This window comes from Lepidothrix coronata, unplaced genomic scaffold (genome assembly GCF_001604755.1).
Source record: "Lepidothrix coronata isolate B3197 unplaced genomic scaffold, Lepidothrix_coronata-1.0 Scaffold3, whole genome shotgun sequence".
Lineage (NCBI taxonomy): Eukaryota > Metazoa > Chordata > Aves > Passeriformes > Pipridae > Lepidothrix > Lepidothrix coronata.
In genome coordinates, this window is record NW_016690183.1 from 12,198,042 (window position 1) to 12,217,978 (window position 19,937).

The 19,937-nt window shown below is 41.7% G+C and overlaps 2 protein-coding genes across 3 annotated transcripts in view; one reads left to right on the top strand and one right to left on the bottom strand.

Annotated features, from left to right (window-relative positions):
* AOAH (acyloxyacyl hydrolase) overlaps positions 1–15,861 on the top strand; it is an 82,618-nt gene extending 66,757 nt beyond the window's left edge. Inside the window, exons 18-22 of the mRNA XM_017822775.1 lie at positions 1,118–1,176; positions 1,257–1,316; positions 2,884–2,980; positions 6,727–6,803; positions 13,624–15,861. Of these exons, the coding sequence (XP_017678264.1) occupies positions 1,118–1,176; positions 1,257–1,316; positions 2,884–2,980; positions 6,727–6,803; positions 13,624–13,752 (422 nt within the window). The 3' untranslated portion in view covers positions 13,753–15,861. The remainder of the gene's footprint in view (positions 1–1,117; positions 1,177–1,256; positions 1,317–2,883; positions 2,981–6,726; positions 6,804–13,623) is intronic.
* A 1,810-nt stretch (positions 15,862–17,671) lies between these two features.
* ANLN (anillin actin binding protein) overlaps positions 17,672–19,937 on the bottom strand; it is a 29,014-nt gene continuing 26,748 nt past the window's right edge. For both annotated transcript variants that reach the window (XM_017822762.1, XM_017822752.1), the window contains 2 exons: positions 19,136–19,308; positions 17,672–18,741 (listed from right to left, as the gene is read on the bottom strand). In XM_017822762.1, the coding sequence (XP_017678251.1) occupies positions 18,618–18,741; positions 19,136–19,308 (297 nt within the window). In that variant the 3' untranslated portion in view covers positions 17,672–18,617. The remainder of the gene's footprint in view (positions 18,742–19,135; positions 19,309–19,937) is intronic.

The following is a 19,937-nucleotide window of genomic DNA, read 5'->3' on the forward strand; positions in this document are numbered from 1 at the left end:
TAAAGGGACCCAATTAATCCTAAGCAACGTGTTTTGCAGCAAAGGATCTCTTCTGGCAGATTCTCCAATGAGCTGTGAGCAGGTTTCCCCATTTGGCTACCAGTCAGTCAGGCGTGACCAGACACCAGTCTGGCTTTCAACCAAATCCCTAGTCCCCCTGACAGCCCATCCCAGGGCCTGGTGCTTCAGGCTATAGGGGTCTGGGACATTCCTGATATCCAGGAGTGACACTAGATCTTTGAACTTCTCCTCATTTGTTCCCTGGGCAGCTGATACTGCTGCTGGATGATGGGCAGCTGTGTGATAGGCGTGAATCACATCTGTATTAGGGAGCCACTGTAAAGCAACCTGAGGAGCCCATTTCACTTGGGAGTGATTATACTTTGATATTTATGCAGTACTGAAATATGAAATTTTTATTGTTGTTTTAGGAACTGCAAAGTCTGACATAATGATCAGTGCGCTACAAACTCAGACAACTGAGTGGCTATTTAATTCCCATCTTAGCTGTAGCTACCAAAGAAGCAAAAAGATCAAGAAAATGGAGAATTTTCTCAGCAAGCCAGGCTATTGCATAGCACAGCGAATTTTAGGGAATGTCAGCTGGGTGTTTGACTTGGTGCTTAAATTTGCTCACCCACACAAACATATCCAGTTCCCTCAATGACAGCAAAATTGTTTCTCCCTTTTAAGGCTAACCTCTGTGAGGTAAATGCGAGTGTACACAGGCATCCTTCTACTTTGCAAACCCTGCATTTCTATGGCAAGTGAGAGACACGTTAATGGAAAAAATATCAGTCATGCACTTCAGAAATTGGCATAGGCTGTGATGACTAACCCCACATGTGAGACAAATCACCTACGAAAGGCAGGAGAGGGATGCAGGAGAAGCAAAAGCATGGAGACATGGACACTTGGCAGGAGGAATGCATTGGTGCCACCTCTATTGCACCCCAGCTATGGTGGTGGGAGGGTAACCCAAGGGTGGGAAGTGGGGTGGTGCTCCTGGGGTGCCTCTCCCCACCCAGGGGTGTAGTGCATGGGAATTCACAGACCTGAAAAATGAAGATACATTTGGCCATCAGGCACATGAACTTTCCCTCTCTGTGCTTTGCAGGGCAGCTGAACAAGGATGTCACATACAGTCAAATTTATTCTTTCCTTGACTGCCTCCAGGTAAGGTGTCTGGCTGTAGCTTACTAGTCCCCTTTTCCTTTTGGCCCACTACTAAAGCCCCTCTCCCCATGCCTGCCCAGGTGAGCCCCTGCAGCGGCTGGCTGACCCCCAATGAGACCCTCAGGAATTTGACCTCAGAGGTAAGTCTCAACAACAACGGGGGCCACTCTCTTGCACATACATTGAGGATATAAGCCCAGTTACCTCAGCACACTTTTTCTTCCAACGATGAGAAGAAAATGAGGAAACATCTGCACCCATCCTTTCAAATGCCTCTCAGGCTCTGGGAGGCAGCATGCTCAAGTGAAGGATTCGTAAAGGTATTCCTGTTATAACCTCTCAGCTGTCCAAATTTATTCTCAAGGGATGTGATCTCCCTGAGACAAAACTGTTCAGGTTCATGTTCTTTAAGAAGAAAACATACCTGATAAGGAATAAAAGGCTTGTGAATCAAGTAGCTGTTGGTATGACAAGCTGGCTGCATAGATTTTGCTGCCAATGGGAGCGGGTCCTGAGAGCAAGAGTTTTACCCTTTTTTCATTTGGGATTTGTGCTAATCTTCCTCAGACACATTTCTGTGGACTTAATCATCAGATGGTGTGACCAGGGAGCATCCAGGCTCAGTGCAGGAATGGGAACAGACAGGACAGAGATGTCTTAAAACTCACCCTAAAAATCTGGCTGCAGAAGTGAATGACACATAATACCAGCCACTTATTTTGTTGTGGTACAAACTGATTTTTAATTTCAGGAATCCCCTGCAGTCAGTCATGTAAAAGAGACAGTAACCAAATGTTATCAAAGGTATCATTTCTGTGTATAGTTGTATTAATATTTGCATTCACTAAACAACAAAATATTGCCTTAATTTAACCGAAGCTTACATACGTATTTCATTTTATGCCCTGTCCCTCTTGACTTCAGAGAAGGCAATTAAACAGATTCCTAAATCTTTGCAGGATTACAGTTTATATATTCATACCAACAATACAGAATATAGAGTACATGTAACTTCTGTCCATGAACAATGCATATGCCTGCAGGGTATGAATTAATCTTTTTGAGCCCTTGTCTGAAACTAATTGTCTATGTTATTATCCAAACTGCACAATTTAAATATTTAGGAGATCCTGATCTCTGTTATGGCTGTAGAAATTACACTGGATGTATCAGTTAGGCAGACACTCAATGAAGATCATTTACTCTGCTGAAAGTAAGGGTGGAATTTGGTTTACTTAGATAAGCATTAGCATCCACAACATAGTAGCAGGAAGGACAATATGAAAACAGAACATTTCTGTTGCAGAAAAGTTTTGGGTTTCTTTAAAAGAAATGAAAATTACTGGGCTGCCACTCATCAAGAGGCTCCAAAACTGAGAAGTTCAGAATATTTATATAAGCCTAGGGACACTACTAAAAGAGGTCTCCAGTAAAATAAGCATATGCTGTATTAAACTTACAAAATCAGCCGAGGCCTCAATGTAATCTGCAAGGACATGTTGCATGATGAACTGGGTAGCTCAAAGGCTGGTGGTGTTCGTGCAAGTTCATGTTATGACAAAGAACCCCATTTCATCTCCTTTCCCCCAGCTGAAAGAACAATATTAGCTATCAAATTCCTGGCCACACTTCAGTGATAAAAGCTGAATCCATGCAAAGCAGCATAAATAGCAATGAATAGTCATTAAATAATTTAATTTTTTGCAGAGAGCGTTACAACTTTCCAACGTCCTGAAAGAAATAGCGAGATCTGAGAAATTTGCCAGCTTTGATATTTTCTACATGGATTTCCCACTGAGACAAAGTAAGTTGCTTTTTTTCCTGCCTTTCTTACAAAACATTTAGTCAGGTGCTAAGCTGCTAATATGGTCCTCATATTTTAGCTCTGTACCAGGAAAAGGGCAGAATAGTCTGCCAGCCTAGGTGATCCTGATGGCAGGGATGTGGTCAAGGGTTGACATTTAATGCCATCTCCCATCTTCCCTGAATGGAGAGTAGCCATGGACCTTTGCTGAGACAAGACCCCACCACCAGCCTGGGCACCACAACCTCCGTGCTGCTCCCAGCTGCCAGCACCCACAACCCCAGTGATGCACAGCACACAGGCCACTTTCTCTTGGGTGGCAAGGGGCGAGGCAGAGCAGATATGCCTCTGCTAAAAATGCCTCCTGGTTGTCCACTGCAGTTTTTCAGGCTGGGGAAGGAAAAAAGAAATCTCAAACTTACATTGGTCCATAAGATTTGGTTATATTTTTGATCATGGCTTTTATAGTGGGTCATCTAGGCTGGAGATTCATACCCGCAATGGTGAAGGTGGTCTTCATGAGCTGTAGTTTACTATATCACTGACTAGGCTTCATATTGCTTCCTCTGGGATGACCAGTGCCTCAGGAAGGAGAACTTTTATCATCCATTTTTCTGTGAATAACACAGCCACGCTCTTCTAACTCACTGTTCTCAAAAGTAGAAGCACCTCTCCCAGGAATAACTGGCTTCTTTCCTATGTTTCTTTAAACATCTACTTTGACTTGAAGAGCTTACGAAACTTGTCCTTCTGTGGTCTTTAGTGACATTAGGTAAGCGTATTACCTAAATCATTCTTCTGCAATTGACATTTGAATTAAAAAAAAACAGGATATTTTTGTTGTTACCATGAGCATCAGCGGACAGTGTCCCTGTGGGACTGGGGACAGACATCTGTCGCTGGATCCTTCTGAGCTTGGCTTTCCGTGCAAAAAGCACAGGAATCCAGCTTGAGGCATCACCCAGCATCAGCCCAGATTCATCATAAGGAGAAATATACTCCTTCTTTTTCAAAAATAAGAATCAGCATGGGGTGACAGATTGAGTTGGGCAACATATTCAAGTAGTTAGACAGTGATGGGAAAGTAGGGATAAGGCTTCTTTTTTCAGCCTGAATCTCCCATGTTTCAACTTATGCCCATTGTCTCTCCCTCTCCTACTGTGCAGTGCTGTGAAAAGACTAGCCCCATCCTCATTGCCTCCTCACAGGCTCTTAACCAGAAGGGATCGTACCTGTCCCTCAGCCTCTGTTCACAGGGCAGGAGCTCCAGCCCTGGCCACCTGACAGCTCTCCTCAATAGCATGAATATTTATGTTCCAAAAATAGTATTTAATAATTGGAAAATAAACTTAATCTCCATTTCCCTCTTTTTATATTCAAAGTTCTGTGTTGGTCCTTCCTGAAAAATTTAGTCTGGGTATTATATTTTAAATCCCAGCACACAGACAGCTAAATCTGGAGCCATGAAGGGACAGAAGCACCCTGTCAGTACTTTAAAGTGTACATCTCTAACACCTCTCCCCATCAGTGCCTGGCTGTCCTCGAAAGCACGAAGCTGCCAAGGCACCTAAGATTATTAAAAACTCATTTTGCAGCCAAATCCTATCAAAATTCAAAAACTTATTTTATCCTGCATGGCCCACTTCAGGAAACTGGTTCTGGGTCTCATGAAGACCATATGGAGAAGGAGGAGGTAAAGAAGTGAGGATAGGAGAGGGAGTCTTTCTGTCCAAAAGTTCCTCTCAGAGAGGTGGACTCCCCTGCCAAGTTGATTATTGCAGCACAGAGTTTCAGAGTGTCCAAGTCTCTTTGCAGCTTTTGCCTCAGCTACTTAATATTTAACAAGTCATTCGGATTTGAAATGAACTACCTGCTGGGTAGGCAAATTACTTTAATAACTTAAATTATTAACTTTAAGTAATTTATTTGCTTTCACAAAAAGAAACATCTTAATATAATTTGCTGATCTTGATTACATCGTGTTAAATTAATGAAGTAAACAAAATCACACATGCATACACAAACATCAGCTTTGAAAGACACTCTGCAAAGTTTCCTGCAGCCCTGGAGCCAACGATTCAAGCTTGCCGTCAGAAAAGCTGTCAGATCGTAAGTGTGCTCAAAAGCCAGCTAAGGCTGCTGACCTACTTTTCTGGTCTCTTTCTGAAGCAAGCACAAATCCTCCATGAAACTCTCCAGACATCAAATATTTAGCAGTGGTTGCACACTGTGATGACTACATTGATTTCAGGCTGGCCTGGGCATATATATGTGCATAGCAGCTCCCAGCTTTGTCAAAGTAATATTGGAGTATACTAGCATTTATCTTAGATTTAGATGGACATTCAAGATCACACCTTGCCCTTGGAAATCAGTCATTCCTTTAAGAAGCAGTGTAATAAATGGTGGGGTATGTGTTGCTTTTCTGGACTTTTTCTTGGTGTGGAGGGGAGCAAACTCTAGTCTAGTCTAGCCAAGGCAATAGTAATTTTTAACACAAATTCTGGACATACTCAATTGGTGGTTATTTGCTCGATTGCTCTAGGATTTTTGAAGGTCAAGTATAATAGTCTGAATTGACGTATCTTGATACAAACCTTACTTATCCCTTCACTATTTCTGGCATTGGAGCTGTAGTCCCTCTACAAAGTAAAACACAGTACACCAGCCTCTTAATCCATGTAGAGTATCATATATATGAGGAGTTACGCAAGTTCATTCTGTTCATCTATATGAGTGTTCTGTGGTGTAATATATGTTGTGCCCAACATAATGCAAGTTTGAAGTAAAGCTCCAAACCCTGTGTCTTGAAACAGGTTACTTTGGGAGCTGACTGAAGCATCTCAAGTGGGTTTCTATAGTCAAAGCAGAAATGTTGCCTTTTTGTAAATTCAAAGTTAGCGTGGGGACCCAGACACCACTTTTCAACACAATAGCCAGGGTCCAAAATACAGTGGTTAATCTAGATCAAAACTGTGCTTGAATGGAGAACATTTTCCTCCTGACAGGATGCTTGCATAATGCTATTAAGAATTCTTAATCTGTCATTATAAAAGGAATTATTGAATTTACAGTCTGTTAATGCCATATCCACTAGTCCCGTGTTTGATCACTCCACAGCCCTTTTGAAGAGAGAAAGCTTTTTACTTCTCTAATGGCTCCAGGGCTTATAGCACAGCATCATTTGCATTGAATGTCACGCTTATGTAATTCAAAAGGTTATTTTGTTGGAGTTGAGAAAAAGACTGCTCAGAAGAGAAGTAACAAAAAATGACAGTCATTCCTGCAGACTTCAGCCCATGTGAATATTGTTGCCATCTTTTTCTCTAAAAAGCACTGTTTTCTTTATCTTTTTTTTTCTTTTGCATTCTTGGGGATGCAACTAACATGGCAAATGCAAAAGTATTAAATCAGTATTAAATAATTTACAGCTTTACTTGGTATACCATCCATCTTAGTTGGGAGGGAAAGCGAATTGTTTTACGATCATTTATGTTCAAAGCGCTTTCTTGCATAAAGATCGCAGAGAAAAAAAATTAACAATAAAGTCTTAAATACTGCCCCAAGGAGAGGGGATTGCACACACTATTGGCTCTGACAACTTTATGCGAATTATCATAATTTTCATGCAGAGCTGTCATGTGCTTGAAAATACCAGCGGTGCTTTGCAGAAGAGGGGGGGTCACACCTCCAGGCGGGCGTCTACGCGTTCACCGTGATAACCCCTCTGCTTACATTATTTGCAGCGGTTGAGGAGTGGCGCAAGATGGGAGGTGAGCCCTGGCAGCTGATTGAACCAGTCGATGGCTTCCACCCCAGCCAGGTAAAAACCCAGCCCCAAGAGATGGGTGGGAGGAGGCAGGATGAGGGAGCATGCGAGATGCTAGTGCCCATTGCTGCCCCAGGCACTCAGCTGGCGTGCCACAGAGATGTAGGTTTGGGGTATTTCTCTTTTACAGGAGAGTCATAGGATCATTTGGGTTGGAAAGACCTCTAAGATCATAGAGGCTGACTATTAACATAACACCGCAAAGTCCACCACTAAACCCTGTCCCTAAGCATCACACCTATGGGTTTTTCAAATACCTCCAGGGACGGTGACTCAACCACTTCCCTGGGCAGCCCGTTCCAATGCTTGGCAACCCTTTCCCTGAAGAAATTTTTTCTAATATCCAATCTAACCCCATCCTAGTGCAGTTTGAGATCATTCCCTCTTGTCCTGTTGATTGTCCCTTGGGAGAAGAGACCAATCCCTACCTCATCAGGACCTTGACCTCCTTTCAGGTAGTTATAGAGAGTGATAAGAGAGTGATAAGGTCTCCCCTCAGCCTCCTTTCTTCCAGGCTAGAAGACCTCAGTTCCCTAACCCACTCCTCATAAGACTTGTGCTCCAGAGCCTTCTCCAGCTCCATCGACCTTCTCTGGAGTCGCTCCAGCACCTCAATGTCTTTTTTGTAGAGATGGGCCCCAAACTGAACACAGGATTTGAGGTGTGGCCTCACCAGAGCTGAGTACAGGGGAACAATCGCTGCCCTGGTCCTGCTGGCCACACTAATGCTGATACAAGTCAGGGTGCCATTGGCCTTCTTTGGCCAATCTAAATGATGGCTTTAGCCCTAGAGCCAACATCTCCATTTCAGGCAGCTGCACTCTGCTTTGGCTCCTGCAAAGTCTTCTGCCTCTTTCCCTCATTGACCAGTACTATGGCCAAACAGGTCTTAATGCACAAAAACTGATCCTTGCCACTTAGCCTGGCCGCTTGTCTGCCCAAACACTCATGGGAATTTTGCAGGATCAGGACAGAAATGCAGCACTGCAGGAACCAGACAGGTCCCCTCCAGTCCTGTCCCTGCTCTGCAGCCTCTGAGGCTGTGTGTTTCCCTGTTGCAGCCTGAAACAAAGCTTTCTTTTTGAAGCTATACATTTAAATTGCTTATGCTCAGCAGCTACATATTAGTAAGTTTTCTCCTGCTTTCTTGGCCTCCTAGGACATGTGGCAGGAGAAGGTTTACAGTCAGAAGTAAACAAAAGGGAAGGAGAAGCACCTGCTCTGCTTTAAGTCCTTGCCTGGATTTGATAACTTAGTGTGAGGTTGCCTGGTTCCCACCATACTCACTTCAAAATAGTTTTTTCTGACCCCGTAAAACGCAGGGAGAGACAATGTTCTGCAATCAGCTGCAAACAAAGCCAATCAGTTTTCTATTTGCTAGCTGCAGATTTCAAACACGTGTGCAAAGCAAAGCAGCAGCCAATCTCCTCTGTACAGTCCTGGGAAAAACTGTGTGTGAGCTGAAAACCCACGTGCAGCCTTTAACAGTGAGGTCTCCCACCAGTGGGCATAGCCTGACAGGGTTCTCTGGACACTCCTCAATGTTTTTAGGGTGCATGGTGCCAGCTCTGTGCCATGGTGAGAGCAGTTTGGAGAAAGCTGTTGTCTCTGTTGTCTAGAACATCACTGCCTTGCCCCACACTTCCAACTGCATGCTCCCCTCCACCTCAGAATGATCAAGCCATGCAAGCAAACCCCACCATGCTACCCAGCCACAGGCAGTGCCCCCTGTTCAAAAGTATGGCGGGATTTTATGGACCAGTTTCATGTTGTGAGCTAACACTCTGAATGTGTTGACTCCCACACCTGATCCTCATACAACCCAATGTAATGACATTTTCCACGCTGAGAAAGAGCAGTCGATGGAGAAGCACTTCAACATGCATTGGAAGCATTGATGGATTCCAACATTTCGGCAGCTTCTCCCTTGAATGTGCTGTCAGTTCAGCTGGAGGAGAGCTGCAGGGGGAAGTCCAAAGGCAAAATATATGCTTTAGTTGCCTTGTTTCACACCCATGAGAAACTCCAAACCAGCCAGGTGGAGCAATACAGTGCCTTGCTTAGTCTTACCAAGTTAAAAGAGCCTCCTGTTCAAAGAGGGACTCCTTCATAGCAGAAATTCCTGCCTGTCTACCACGCGGTACCAGAAGCTAGCTGGATGAAAGTATGAACTCACAGCCTGGGGATGCAGAGAAAGCATGCCTGGATTTTTTGCTGCAGGCTTTTTGCAAGGACGCAATTAGAGAAAACTTGGCAAATGAAATGAGAGTCAAAATCATGATGAAACAAACCCCATTCCCAACCCTGCCATCTGAGGAAACCGTGCCATACAAAGACTATGGAGTGAAGCAGAAAAGGTCTTTGCATAATTTTCCTGTCTTACCCCAAGGCCAGCCTGAGGTTTCTTATAACCCCCAGTACCAGGCTACCATGGGAGCCAAGCTTGCCATATCACAACTTTTCATCCAGGCTCTTGCACACAATCTGCAGCTGCAAGGTAGCATGGAGTTGAAGGCAGGAAAAATATATCTTAACTGGATCCTTCCTAAGCAAAAAGGAAGTTATAAAAGGACATTGAAGGGCAGCTGCAAACCTACATGCAGCCCCCAGAGTCCTGAGCTGCAGGATCCAGCCAAGCACTGTCTTTTTTCACTCCCTCTGGACCTGGCAGTGGTTATGATTTCCCCCTCCTACTGTTAGGATTACTGTTACTGCTTTTATAGGTACATTTTCCCTTACAGTCAAGGTGCCAGCTGTAGATATGCCTCACTTCAAGTGAGTTATTGTCTTTCGAGGATTTATTAATTAGCCTTATCCAAACATCCACCATTTTTCTTTTCCTGTTAGTGTACAGACCTGTTAGTGTACAGGGGGCCTCTGGTGGTCTAGTGGTCTAGTGGTTAGGGTGCAGGACTCTCACCGCTGCGACCCGGGTTCGATTCCCAGCCCCCCGGGCAGATGGAGCTCGTCAGCCCTGTAAGGCAATCCATCTAAGAGAAGGTCACTCTAAACAAACCTACGTCCTGGGGACCTCACTGCCACTGTCCAAGTTTGCTTGGCCCCGGCAGATGAACCTCAGGATTAAAGGGTGGGCTCAGTTCAGCACAAGCTGTGTCTCACCTAAAAAATCCACTGCGCAGGCTCGAAGGGTTAATGACCTTTCCCAAATCTTCGCTCGCGAAGACTGGCCATTATTATTAGTGTACAGAAGTCTGTTATCAATATAGCACTATTTAGACTGAAACATAGCACTCTGCTCCAAAAGAGTGACTCTCTTAATAAAAAGAAGGGGAAGTGTTAACAGAATGATATTTAAGAGTACACTTAAGAAAGATGATAAACAACTCACTCTTCACATGAGTTTTATTTAAAGTTTTACTTTCTACCAACATGAATGCCTCTGGCCAGGTATGGCTTTTTTACCGTACAGTGTTGCCTAGCAGGAGAGAATTGATACCATGCAGCTCAAGTGAACAGAGGCTCTTACTTTAATCTCTGCAGCTATTCCCCATCCCTCATGTATAGCTTGACAAAAACTTACAACAGATAAGACCTAGCCTGGGCATTTCTACTGAATTTTCCCTCTGTAGACCTCAAAGTACCTGACAAATATTCTCAAATTTTGGAATTGAGCAGCACTCCAAAGAAAGCATAAATACTTTAGTTCTTGCCTTCAATGCAGAGAAACTTTGGAGCTTGGGATAAAAGAACCGCAGTGCCCCTCTCGGCCAAGGGTGAGCTGGCAGTGTATACAGTGATCTCTAGTCATTGTAATACAGCAGTGGGCAGCATAAGATGGTGTCTGTTCTCAGCTCCTGGAATTCACCTGCTGTTATCAACTGTCTGTTTAATTTTAAAAAATCATCTGCTGGTATAAACATAGCAGAAGTAGGTGCCAGCATGTATATCCAATAGTCCAGCAGTCCAGACATTCCAGAGGGATATGGGAGGGAATTGAAACTTCCTAGCTGAAGCTTGCATACCTACAGTTACAAGGTGAAGAGAAAGAAAATAAGAAAAAAGACAACACTCATCATGTCCCGTTAGAGCTAGTGCAGTTTTTCGTGCTTTGGAGAAAGGCTAGGTTAGGCACTCAGGCAGGGAAAACTAGCCCACACAGTCCCCACTTCAGGCAATACTTTATATTTAAAAACCCTTGAAAGAAGGCATAAACACCAAGTACTGATTTATTTAGCCAGGCCCAGAAACACATTCCCTTTTTGTTAATTTCTTGCACAGTGAAGGTGTTTCCTGCATGTTTCTATTAAGTTGCAAAACAGGAGGCTGCAAACAAACCACTCATTACTGGCATAATTGCATTCCACTAAAGTTTCAAAGCTAAAATTTGCCTCCATAAAGTTTTTTACAAAACACCTAGCTCAAGATGGAGGTGGAAGAAATTCACACCATTTACTTTTGACACCTAAAACCCAAATGCATCACTCAGTCCTCCCAAGTTCCCTCTAGAGCTGTCTTTGTGAGACCATTCCTCAAAGTCCAGCTTGGTGGTTCTTGGAAGAAATATGACTTTTTCTTCTCACTAACTACAGATGGAGCCCAGCAATTTTCTTCAGCATCTCTTCCTTACTACAAAATTTCACTGCAAATCCTTGTGAATGCCAGATGGCTTCAAGGACATCACTTCCCTCTAGAACAGCCTATTGCTTTGTTTGGATGACAGGGCTATGAATTTCAACAGGATCCTGAACAAACAGCTCCATTTCTTGCTTTTATGAAGTTACCAGGGAGAACGTGAAAGCCCTGAGCATCACAAACTGGAACCTGAGACGCTTGGAAGATTCTTAATGTTTACATACAGGCAGGAAAGCACAGCTTGAGTGTGATTAGCTTCTTCCTTTTTCTTCCTTAAGTCATAGCAAAGCATACTCCACCCAGAAATACAGAGAAAAAGCTGAAGTGGCACATATCAGATGAGTTGAGTATTTACACTTTGCTGAGAAGCACGCCCATTGCCAGTTTGGTGCAGAAGGACAAAACAGATAGCCTGAAGCTGCTGGAATAACACAGCTGCCTCCCAGTTGCAGTCACCCAGAGCCCTGTGAGGAACGGGTAATATCTCCTGTAAAGAACTTCCTTCAGGGTTGTCATCTTCACTATTAAGAAATTAATTGCAAGCCCCATACAAATTAGAGCATGTCTCACAGCACAAGAACTTAGGAATTTAGAAAAAAACTTGTAAGAAATGCAATTTCCAGAATCACAAACCCTTCTCTGTGCCTCGCTACTCATCCAGAGTAAATTATTGAAGTCATCAGGACTTTATGAAGTGATGTGTTAACAGAACCTAATTTAGGTAATAATTTAGGGTAGTTTAAGCATATATACCTTAAATTACAGTCAACAGTAGTCTGAACACTGTAGAGCATACCTCTGGTGATACCTTTGCAAAGGTTGTACCATGTAAAGATAGTAGGGTTTTTAAAACCAACCAACAAATCCTGTTAAAAATATATATGGAAGGCTTAGGGAGTTGTGAAGGAGGTTTGGAGACTACATGTCAGAATGGACCACTCTGACAGGGATGTGCCTCAGCCCCCTGGATGACATAGCATGTCCCAGAATAAACATTTGGTCACTAGAAACTGCAACCAGAAGAAAACACTCTACTGTACAGTCTCCTCTATCCTTCTTCCCTGTTCCAATTCCTCCATCAGCTTAACAAAACCTCAGATGACCGGAGTCTAAGAGCTTCCATACCACGAATATGTCTTGTTGTATATGAGTTCTGAATAAAAGTAAGTTTTTTGTCTCCTAGCCCATTATTACAGCTTCCTTCAAAAGTACAACATTTAAAAAGAAGTGCATAAATATTTCCCAAAGGCTTCTGTCCTCTCCAAACTCCAAAACAACAACATTCAAATAGTTTGATTACATAAACCTATTTCAGTCCTTTAAAAAAGGCTTTGTTAGCCCTCATAATTGCAATCAGTGTCAGTGTTAAAAAGTTTATGTTGAAAATAAAGTTATCATAGAAGCCAATTATAATTGTAGGTCAGGAGTTGAAGCAAAACTGCCTTAGCAGCATGGGAAAATTTGATTAAGGGAGAATCAGGCTGTTCTCTCTGTCCCTTTCTGCTACCCTTGATGTCTTTTACCCTGGCAATACAGCAGATACAATTTCTCTTCAGTGCATAACTTCCATGGCAAAAATCTCTATGAAAATTGGACCAATACTGATATTGAGGAGAAAAGCTATTCTAGCATTTCTGCAGGTCTCATGGGAAAAAAAACCTCTGAAGACAACCAGCAGCAGGTGCAAACTTAGAGCATCAGAGCAAGGTAGTTTCAAAACTGGATATAATTGGGCCTCTTTCCTCAACACATGGTTTCCTTCCAGGAGAGCAGGGAGAACATTTATTAGAAGTACTAGAGGTATTTAGAAGCATGAATTCTTTTAGACTTACAATAGTTCTATGCATTATAACCAAGCAGTGCTTTTGACTACTTTCAAAATGTTCAACAGGGGAAAAAATAAAAATCATACTTTAGGGCTTTTGAATAGCAGTTTATGGACTAAACATCATAAGCATTAGAAAGTGGGTAGACACAGACATTGTGTCATTAGACAAACGACTGGTCAGGAGGGTGCAAATATATGGTCCTCACCATATTTTTACTGTTCAGAAGGATTTTGCCCTGGTCAAGCAGCTGGAATGGGGGATTTCTTTTGGTTAGAGGTTACGGTTCATCATGTGGCTATACAGGTTTCCTTATGGTGGGGTCTCCTAAACGCTGGCATGAAATAACTACATTATAGAGACAGGAGATAATGATGGTATTTGTGCTTTTGCAGATTGCTGCAGCCCTTGGAACAAGCATTACCTGGCAGAAGGCACTACAGGAATGGCCTCAAGTGCTTGGAAAGGAGAATCCATTCAATGACCAGATTGAAGCTATATTCAAAGATCAAGGTGGACACTGACTTCCAAACTGCCAGAGCCATAATGTGATCTATGGTGATGCTTCCCAGTGCATTCCACGAATCAAGATGATTAAAGACACACACAAAAAAGGGGGGAAGGGAAGTTATCAGAGCCAGTAGCAGTGGACATAGCACAACAGCATTCTTTTCAGCTTGTATCTCACCTGCACAAGTAGGCTATGCTTTTTCTGTGGAGCTACAAAAATAAAAATCAAAGGATACCTGCCAGCTAGACCATTTATTGTACCGATTTGCAAATCCATAAATTTTTTTTATACAGATAGCGAACTTCTACCCCACCTCATTTTTTCCCCCCTGCAGAACATTATTACTTGGCTTTCCATTTGTACCGTTTCAATGGTTAATCTGATCCAAAAGGAGTGGGGGAAACCTCAAACTCATTATGTTGCTATAAATTGCATGTATGTAATTGCTCTGACTGTCAATACATTATTTAGCTGCTATTTGCTTATTAAAGCGTGCCAGGAATAACAAGGCACTACAATTTTGACTTGCCTGGTAGCATTAGCACAGGCTGACTGAGCACAGGTTCTCTTCCCCCCCATTAATAAGATGCTAACTTGACAACCCTTTATGTATTGAAAACAGGTTTCTTTTTCAACCTATAATACATCTTTGCTCTTTATCTTCCTAACAAATAATATGCCCAGTCCTACGTCTTTTACAGTCATGACCCAGGAACCACTGAAAATACTGGACAGCCCTTAGCTGCTGTACTTCATAGATAGACTTGAACATTGAGAATTACTGCATTTTTTCACCAGCTTATCCATGCTCTTAACAAAATAAATAAATAAATATTTAAAAATTAGAGACAGCTCTACCCTTTTCACAACCTTACTGATGATGGAGGGATCAGACAGCATAAAATGGGATGAATTACACACAGAAAAAAATCTGGTAAACAGAAAACTTTAACATGACATGACTAAAACCCACCCTATTTGGCCAAAGCTCAGGTAGTCCCGCTCTGCTCTTTGTTCTGAGTATATCCCTTGTACAAGGCTGTGTCACCCATGAGGCAGCTCTTAGGTTGTGGTCCAAATCAACAGAGATGCCTGGCTGTAGGAGAAGCACCCGCTCAGCATTTTGAATAGGCAGGGGATGACTGGCTTATATTATTTTGATTGAAGTATGTATTATTGCTTTGCTAGGTCCTATTCCTTTTTTTTTTTAGAGCACAGTCAATGCCACGTCCTTCATTAAGATAGCAGTAATCCCAAAGGAATTTCTAACACTTAAGTAAATATTCACGTCATCTATTTTAGGAAACCAAAAGGGAATACGTTCCCTAATTGAATGATACTTGTTAATAAGGCCCCAATTCATTCAAGGCATTTAGATGCTACCAAAATATCCAGTCTCCCAAGAAATAGTTTCAACTCCAGAGAGTCATGCCTGGGGAAATTATTTGACGTTAGAAGGAAAAGGAAACCTCCTGCTTTCTGTGCCAATTCTTTCCAAACAACGTAACACTCCACGCACCCTGGCCAGGTAGAACGCCTTCTATTTTTTATTATCTATTCAGGCCTCTTATGTTTCACTAAATATAACACAAGGACAGAAACAAATGCATTCACATGGTTTTACTATAGACCAAGTACAGCACTGGCAGTAATTACAGAATATTAGATGATTTCCTCTACACTAACATACAGAAGTGTAGCAATTAAAAGGGGGAAGAGAATCGTGTTTAGAAGCCTAATTTTCAAGGCAATTTCATTGCAAATTATTGTATTTCATTTGAGGCTTAATAACACCAATTAAGAATTTTACAAACTAGTAAAACTGAAATTTCCTCAGCTAAAGTAAGCTTCATTGCCCAGAGCAAAGCGTTTTTCACTTAGAGACTTTCATATTAGTGAACTTCTTGAATTTTCAAACAATGGAAAAACCCATTTCTTATACAATTATAACATCTCAGAGACAACCTGAAACCATAGCTGAAACACAAAGCAAAGCTCTCAGGTTTGCGCAGTGCCATTGCTCCATGCTGGACATGGGGTCTCTGAGGGACACCAAGGAATGGGCTTGCCCCTGGCTGGAGTTGCACTGACCAAAGCACATGCCCTCATGCCTTAGAGTTGAGCTCTGCAGCTCCAAATTGGGCTGTATGCAGAAACTTGATCTGTAATGCAGTAACTATCTGCGAATAAAGATGAATTTTGGGCCTGTTATGCCATCAGCTTTTACAACCACTGTGTCTATTATTTCAAATGCAAAAAACAGCTGAAAATCTGCACCCCCAACCATCAATCACTTACCTGTACCACTCTAAAAATACATGTCCTATGCTTAAAAAAAATGCTGCTGAAAAAGCTTACTTATGCTAAAGCAGTAATGAACTACAAATTCTAGTCCATTCCATTAGTTTAACTGTCTCCTGGTGTTTAGACTGGTTGAAGATGACAAATACGTGGGGAAGAGAGAAATAAACAGGAAATAAAAAGTTTCTCTTGGAAAGCTAAGTATAGTTCCATGCAATTCAAACTTTATAGCAATATGTATTTCTAGAAGGAATGGTCTGTCAAGGTCTCTTTGGGGTCAGTCAGAGCATGTGAATATAGCAGGGATTATGTCACTGGTTGGGTCCAACACACTACAAATGGGAAGGTTTTTTTGGACTTCACTCTGTAAATGGTTTTTACAAAACTTAGAGCTTTGTTTGAAATCAGACAGTAGGAACTATTTTTGAGGTATAGAACATCTAAAGCTACCTAAAGCTATCTGAATTCACACAGTCTGGCCTCTTTAAAAAGGATCTACTACAAACATGGAAAAAATACATCACCATTTTTTTTGCAAAATTCTCAGGTCACCCTTAAAAGAAAAGAGAAGCATGGCAGGAGATGGCACACAGCAGTACAAGTCAGTAAAGCTGTGAGTGCAGGCTTGCAGCTAAGCTGGCATCCCATGCTTCTGCTGGCTGCAGTAGCCCATGTCCTCACCACTGAGAGCTTGTACCCAGAACTCACCACACAGGTCAGCTTTTCTAACTTACACCACCTGTTACACTTTTTACCTTTCCTTGATGAGGGATAACTACTTTTTGGTCATTGAACAAACACAGATTGGTTTCTACAATGGATAATAGCCCAATCAACCTAAATAAAAATATGTTGTTCCCTTGGATACATCCAGTTCAGTTCTTAGCACCTTTCTGTGGACTCACTTGATAATTCTATATTTAATGATTTTTAAGATCCACTTGGAAGTTTAAGAAGACAGCCTACCACATACCCAGCATGAAATTTACCCTTGCACTGTCCGTGTTGTGTTACTCTGTTACTATGCTGCCCTGTCTCTGTCACTAAAGAAAAGAACAATCTCTCCTCTTCATATCTAATGAACTGCTGGACATGGACAACCTGGCCTCTCACTACAAAATTTGGTGCTACCTACATCCAAGGCCTCAAATTATCTTCTCAAAAAAGTGGAATTGTTATACACGTACAAAATAGAATCCTTTCTCAAACACTGTGTGGATCCCAGCACTACTTCTTTAGCTTACAAACTAGTGTTTCAAATGCATAGAAAATGCTATGAGAAAAGCAGGTGGTATGTAATTTTTTATTTTAAATGAATAAAATAAATCTCAATACATAGTTTGGAAATATTTAAAGACATAAAGGAAAAAGAAAACGATTTAAAAGCAAGTACAAAAGTGGCAGGATGAAAACAGTATAAGCTAACAGAATTTAGTGTTTTGAGTGTGAATGTGTAACAGCAACAGCAATTTCAAGTGTTCCACTACTGCATTTGCAATAGTGAAGTAATGAGCTGGTATTTCACTAAGCCCAGTGAAAAGCTGTGAAAACTGCAAGTTTTAACTGAGAATTTTTGCCATTTTGATGGGTCTCAAGTACTGCTTTTCTATGCATTTGCGCACATGTCTGTCAAGGGGAGGAAGACCCGTACTTTTGGCCAGCAGAGTATTAGTTGGTACATAGCAGCTTTGTAAAATCTTATTATTAAAAAAAAAAAAAAGCACTTTTACAACCTATTAACCTATTCCTGGTTCTCAAATGGAGAATTCCAGCTTGTACAAACCACAAGTCCCAGGAAATACTGATGCATACAATCCTAAACCTAAATTTCTCTGTCAGATTTTTTTTTATATAGCAGTCCTAACAAAAATATTCAAGACTTTTCATTTCTATCAAAGTGCAATATACTGCATATGTAATCCCACACCTGCAAATCACATAGTGTACATGCCATGCACTTACCCATACTGGTTTGTATAAGAAATTGCAAAAGTAGTATGAATATATTGTGCATTTCTATTGTTCTGACCACAAGGATGCTGTACAAGCAAGAAATATCTATACTGCATGCTGTAGAATAAAATTGACTAGTAACATCTGTATCTGATCCTTACAAAATACCCCAACAAACCCTCCAACATTAAATCTTGTACTTCAGCAGCATCCTTGTTGGAGTATTTTGAGCTATTGTTTCTTTCAGGGAGCTGAGCTATCTAGAAAGCTTGTTTTTCACTAGCTTGCGCCTCCCTTCCTGCCCTGAAGTGTGATTTCCTGAAATAATTTAGTTGTTTAAAGGAGAAAATGTACCTAGTGAGAAGACTTCCAAAAAAGGAGTTACATAAATATTAAGAAACAGCTAATTGCTTCCTACCATACTCAAAAGCTAGGAAGTAAAAAAGTTTTAAAATTTTTAAGCAAAATAAAAATACTGCATAACACAGTCCTGTATAATGTTAAATACTCTCTCAATTTAAAGCATAAGTGACCCAGAGGACTTCCCATATTTTCATTTCAGTTCTTTTCTTGTTTCGTTAATGAGGATTTTCGCATATTTTCTTCATATTTCCTTTCCAGAGTTTAAAGCTTTCCAATAGGTTTGTAGCAGGCATCAGGCTGCCACATGCGAAGGTCAACAAGGACTTGGTTGAGCTTTTGCATCCAAAGGTTACGCTCTTCTTTAGTATCAGCAGATAGCCAGTTCCTAAAAGGCAAAGAACCCAGTGGATTATTCTCCACCTCCACTTAGTTATTATGAAAAATGTCAAACTAATCAACCATAGAAGCCCAAATAGCAGGGGAAAAAATGAAGTCAAACGTTCCACAGTCCAGTTAACAAGCCACCTGGCATTCTCCACTTCTAGAAAAGTGGAGTTCTTTGTTCTTAGAATACTGAAATGGAATAGAAAGACAAAATAGGTCTAAAAGTGAACCAAACAGCTCAAGTGCCATCTGAAAATCTTAGCATTTAAATGAGCTTAGCACTGATATGACAAAGTTGTAAAGCTCCTATGTTACTAAAACTATCACAGGAGGTAAAACACCATCCCATACACATCCCATAGCCTCCCACAACCTCCATGATCTTATGCACTCACTTTGTAACACAGAGTGTGTCTCTGCATTGGCTGACTAGAGTTTCTCGGTCATCTTCCCTCTGAGGTCTGACAGTTATTAGTTCAAAAGTGTTGGGACGGGCACAGAACTCCCGGTTGGCAGGTTCAATCTGATGGTTGGTACAGTTAGCCAAGTTTATGCGGCCCAAAGGATGCTGAAAGTGAAATTAGTTCATCAGTCAAGGATGCTGCAATCAAGAGTAATCCTGAACATACGCTTTGACAATTTTTGCCATTTTAGGGCCATAGCTGAAAGCAAGATCATACAGGCAATGGAACATGCTCTGCTCAGCCACATACAATACCACTAACACATCTATCCCTTACCAAAGGCTTAGGCTACACAAAGATGTACCTCTCCTTTATTCCTTAGAATGTTTTAACTCTCAATTTCAAGAGAACTTTGTAACAAAATCCAAACTGATAAGAGTAAACCCTGTGAAAGCCTATAGAAAGCACACACTATAGGGATCCTCGCATCATTCTTGTCGAAGCCTATAACCACATATGGATTCATCTTCCAACATTCAACTAAGGCACCTAAGTCTCCAGTCCAGCTGCTTTAGCTCCCTCTAGTCAAGAGATAGGCCTCTTTGAAGAGCCTTCCAAGTTTCAAGGCAGTCACATATAGGTATATGCTGACTATAGAAAGAAGCTCAGCTGTACACCTAAAGTTAGTTACAGACCTTGGCATTGATTCTTCATGCCTGCAGAATACCTCATCAGGGAAACATCACAAGCTACTCTTGGCTTGGAGGAGAATTTGCTATTTTTTGGGCATGCT